The sequence below is a fragment of the Triticum urartu genome, chromosome 1A, assembly GCF_056163025.1.
Source record: "Triticum urartu cultivar PI428250 chromosome 1A, HENAU_Tu73, whole genome shotgun sequence".
Taxonomy (NCBI): domain Eukaryota; kingdom Viridiplantae; phylum Streptophyta; class Magnoliopsida; order Poales; family Poaceae; genus Triticum; species Triticum urartu.
In genome coordinates this window covers 51,675,881-51,680,555 of record NC_141873.1, presented here as the reverse complement: position 1 = coordinate 51,680,555, position 4,675 = coordinate 51,675,881, and the positions used below count along the sequence as shown (strand labels likewise).

Sequence of the window (4,675 nt, the reverse complement as noted above, 5' to 3'; positions counted from 1 at the left end):
AATCCGAAGGAAACATCCAAAGCGCGACACGTGGCAAATGGCTGAGAGCACGCCAAGTGACGCTGATCGTTGCGAGGCTCCCGAAGGAGTGCTCGTTAACTAGTTGCTCCCGGTACTCTATCCCTCCAAAATCCAAAAAAAGAAGGGATCTTGTGACACATCATACTAACAGCAAATCTTCATATTGCACATGATATACTGAGAGTGATGGCGGTCATAATAACAGAATGAACTACTAAGGAAGATGACAGGTCAAAATCACCAAGTGCAGAATAATACATTCCTAAAATGAGACAGCCCCTCCTGTTCCTTGCAGACCTCATCTTGTACCACCAAATACAGAATAGACCTACCCTAAACACCACACTAAACATTCGATCCATGAACATCTTTCCCTTCCACACCACCCAACTACAGGCGACCATCATCCACACGGTTCAGTAAGAAATATAGTTCAGGCCAAAGCCTTAACACCACCACCCACAGTGAGTGGCCTTTTGTACAGGCAAATGTTTTCCCGGTTTTCCGACGCAGCAGGTCTAGAACTGGAACCTGCTCGGCCGGGACTTGGTCATCCTGGCCATGCCGTACGACTCGTCGTTGTCGTCCCTCTTGGCGTTGCGGAACGCGGCGCAGCCGGCGACGTAGACGATGATGAGGATGATGAGCACGACGATGTTTATGATGGCCACCTTGCGCCAGCTCTTCTTGATGCCGGCCAGGACGCCGGCCTTGCACGAGTCGCACTGGAAGCACAGCGTCTGCTGGTCGTTGCTCCACTTGAGGCAATCGGGGTCGGTCACCACGGTGGGGACGCCGGGGTTCGCGCTCCAGTACGTCTCGTTGTTGTAGGTGAAGGCGCACGACGTCGGTGGCTTGCAGCATCCGGACTGTGATTGGCAGTTGCAGAATGGTGTTAGTATCCCGAGGAATCACACAAGTAATCTGAACAGCATATTGAGAACTTCACTTATGTAGATCCAAAATTAAAAACTTCATTTTCTGTAGACCCAAAATGAGTAGTACAGCTCAAACTTTAGAACAGAAAAGGATATTGCAACAAAATGCATTTTTGTATGGACTATTGTAGTTGTTGTTAAGTTGGGAAGATGCAATATTACAGGTCATCAGCTTGGGCTGAGGCTCTGAGATCCCAATTAACTGAGCAAGATGAAACTTGATTATTGGACTGAAGGTCATTCATACTTCATGTACATTAATGTAATATGAGTTCCAACTACAATATTGTATTACTGTTAGCTCGATGATTCAATGTACAGTCAAATAATTGAAATGTTACAGACAATAATTGCATAGAAAATAATGCATCTGCAAGCATAATTTGTGCACCCATCATGAACACAACTGCCGCAGCAGTAAACTAAGTATGGTTCCCAATGAGACTTGTACATAAGTTGGGTCAGTATGGAGACTATATTTATCTATCTGCCACCACCTAGACCTCTAATGAAGACAAAGATATACCAGCTACAAACACATATTGAATAGTGTTGATCTTGATATCCTATTACCGAACACAAAATTTTCCACAGCAGCTCAATTTAAAACCAAACAGATGAGATGCTCCATAACATGCCTATGCCTATATGCGCATGCACCGGAGAAAACAAAGCCATCCATCCAGTTATCTGAAAACCATGAACCAACCATGAGGTATGCTTTCATGGGCAGGATACCTCCTACTAAAGTTTAAATACAATGTTTTGTTCATGAGCCCATGGACAGATCATTAACCTGAAATACTCAACTCTGTGAACTGAAGTTCATTCTACAATATTGTTAGCTCAATGCCTCAATGTACAGTTAACTAATTGAAATGCTACAGACAGCAATTCGCCGCAAAAAAGAATAAAATACATAAAAAAAATAAGCAATTACATAGAAAATAATTTATCTGCAAGCATAATTTGTACGCCCATCATGAACACAACTACCACAGCAGTAAACTAAGCATAGTTGCCAATGAGACTTGTATAAAAGTTGGGTCAGTATGGAGACTTATATGTAACTATCTGTCACCACCTAGACTAGCAGAACCCCGACCTTCAATGAAGACAAATATATACCAACTACAAACAGATGATGAATGGTGTTGCTCTAGATATCCTATTACCGAACACGAAATTATCCACACCAGCTCAATTTTAAACTGAACATATGAGATGCTCCATCACATGCCTATGTGTGCGTGCAGGGGAGAAAACAAAGCCACCCAGCCTGCTATTCAATAACAATGGACCAACCCCTAGGTATGCACAAATTATGTGCCCATGTGGCATTAAACTGCACACAACTTGATTCCACAACCCAATAATTACTTCTCCATAATAATCAGATCCATGCAGACATGGGCAACAGCTAATCTGCATTAGAATACAGATGCAGCCCATAATGCACTAGTTATATAGACCCTAGGGAAAAAAAGAATCACAGGGGCAGTGGAGTTTTTTTTCCCAACCATTGCATCGGCTCTGGAAGATTATAGCAGAGGAAAAGAACAAGCAGCCTGGCAGGCATGGAGAAGACAGCACAGAGAACATCAGGACAAGAAGCAAGGCAGCTAACTATGCAAGGCTTCCATGGTCCAATTCCAACTCTGAAATGAAATGTGGTACTGAGCATCTGTCTTTTGGCTGTCCTCATCACACCATGGTGTCCAGATCCCTCAATCATACAAATATCCTGGTCCTCCATGCCGGTTTGGCATCCGAAAAAGCCAGGAAAATGACCTTATCCTCAGCATCACCACACACATGGAGATTCTACTTGTTACCACCGCGAATCCGCGGTAGTGTCAACTCATAGTAGTACCTGGTTATATGTGACTGGACTGGAGAGGGACATAGACCAGGAATCAAATTGACCATTCAGTCAATCCTTAGTGCTTAAGGCACTACTAGAATCTTTGCTCCATGCAGAAAGAACAAACTTTGTGTTAGTTGTTCACATCAGCCAAAGAAAACACCCTTTAAACACTTTCTTTTCCAAACATATTCCGTGCCTGATGGTAGCAATCCTTGATGATCTGGAGTCCCAAATCACCCCCACAAAGTGTCTCTACTTACGGGCACGCATCGAATAATCGCATAACCGCGGCGAAGATCCTTCTTCTGTGTTGTCAAGCAATTCCATGGACGAACCAATTAAAACTAAAAAAGACTGCTTTTGGAGAAAGTTGTGTTGATGGAATCGGATGGGCGGCTGCTAATTAGTTGTTTTTCTCACCTAGCTGGTTTTGCCTCAAATCAGGGAGAAGCAAAAAGGTTGCAGGATTAACAATTTTGCTCAAAGGTCGGGCATGACTTGCTAAGCAAAAGGGGGGCTGATGGTAAAGGGGGCAAGCAAGGTTCCTCTCGAGATCCACATGGTGCCACCAAGTAGCAGTAAACTGGAATATCCTCCCTAAACAGTGTGAGAAAACTCAAACTGAATCAATAATCCGAGCAGAACCCAAAGCAAATTGCAGAAATAAGCAGAGAACATTAGTAGCAGGAAAAATCGCCAAATTTCCCCCACACACAAAAAAGGAACATTTGTGGCAGGAAAAATCCCCAAATTTCCTGATTGGCACTGGGGAATTGCCGAGAATCACATCACATGGAAATAGTGTGCGAGGCAAGGAAGGAAGTGAATCTTGGGAGGGAGGGAGAAGGGGAGGGGGGGCGGACCTGAATCGGGGAGAGGTTGCGGCCGTAGAACATGACGGGGGGCTCGGTGACGAGCATGCCGGTGTTGGGGTCGCGGGCGGGGCGGCGCATGGAGGCGCAGGCGCGGCCGTCGCGGAGGCACGCGCTGATGGTGGCCCAGTACTCCGGGTCGGCGACGCGGTTGCGGAGCCATCCGTTGTAGTCGGAGAGCTGGTACTCGAGGAAGCGGCGGTTCATGACCACCTGGCCCTCCCCGCGGTCGGTGACGGCGAAGGCGAAGACGATGAAGAAGAGCAGCGCGACGACGATGAAGAACATGGCGAAGAGGTAGATGCGGAGCAGCCAGGTCTGGCGGTAGCAGGCGCCGGCGAAGCCCATGAGGGAGACGACCATGACGGCGAGGCCGATGATGATGATGGGCCACTGCAGGAAGCGGATGCAGTCCGTGGAGTTGGCCCGCGACGCCAGCCAGATGCCGCCCCCCAGCACCGGGATCGACGCCAGGAAGGTGATGAAGTTCACCACCCCCAGCATCTTCGACCCGCCGCCGTGCATCCTCTCGCTCTCCTTCTTCCTCCTCCTCCTCCTCCTCCGACTCTCTCCCTGGTTTCTTGCTCTGATTCTTGGAGGTCTCTGCTCCTCGGAGGTCCCCTGCTGCTTCTTGTCCTCTCTCTGCTGCCGTTTGGTGCGGGCGTGGGGGAGAGAGGAGGGGGGAGGGGAGGGGATTGGGCTGGCTTTTAGCGAGCTGAGGGGCAGCAGCGGCGGCAACGGCAGCAGAAGAAGCGGAAGCAGAGTGTGGGTCACGTGTACGCGGCGGTGTCCATATTATCCGTAGCAGTAGTAGTATTTGGGCGGTAGCTTTCGTCCGTATATACGGCTTCGGGACTCCTTTCTACTGTCTACGTCTACGTAGTAGCAATCCACTGATCAGTTTTGGGATTTTTGGGGGCCGAGGAGAAGCATGGCCACATGATGATTTGAGACCTTGAGAGTGTTACTATCGGGTA

At 47.8% G+C, this 4,675-nt stretch overlaps 1 protein-coding gene across 1 annotated transcript; it reads right to left on the bottom strand.

Annotated features, from left to right (window-relative positions):
• Positions 1 to 258: 258 nt before the first annotated feature.
• TET3 (tetraspanin3) lies at positions 259 to 4,426 on the bottom strand. Its single transcript, XM_048709890.2, has 2 exons — positions 3,690 to 4,426; positions 259 to 890 (listed from the first exon to the last, which is right to left on the bottom strand). Exons 1-2 carry the CDS (start codon positions 4,221 to 4,223, stop codon positions 540 to 542), a joined length of 885 nt encoding a protein of 294 aa, XP_048565847.1. The 5' UTR covers positions 4,224 to 4,426; the 3' UTR covers positions 259 to 539.
• Positions 4,427 to 4,675: the final 249 nt, after the last annotated feature.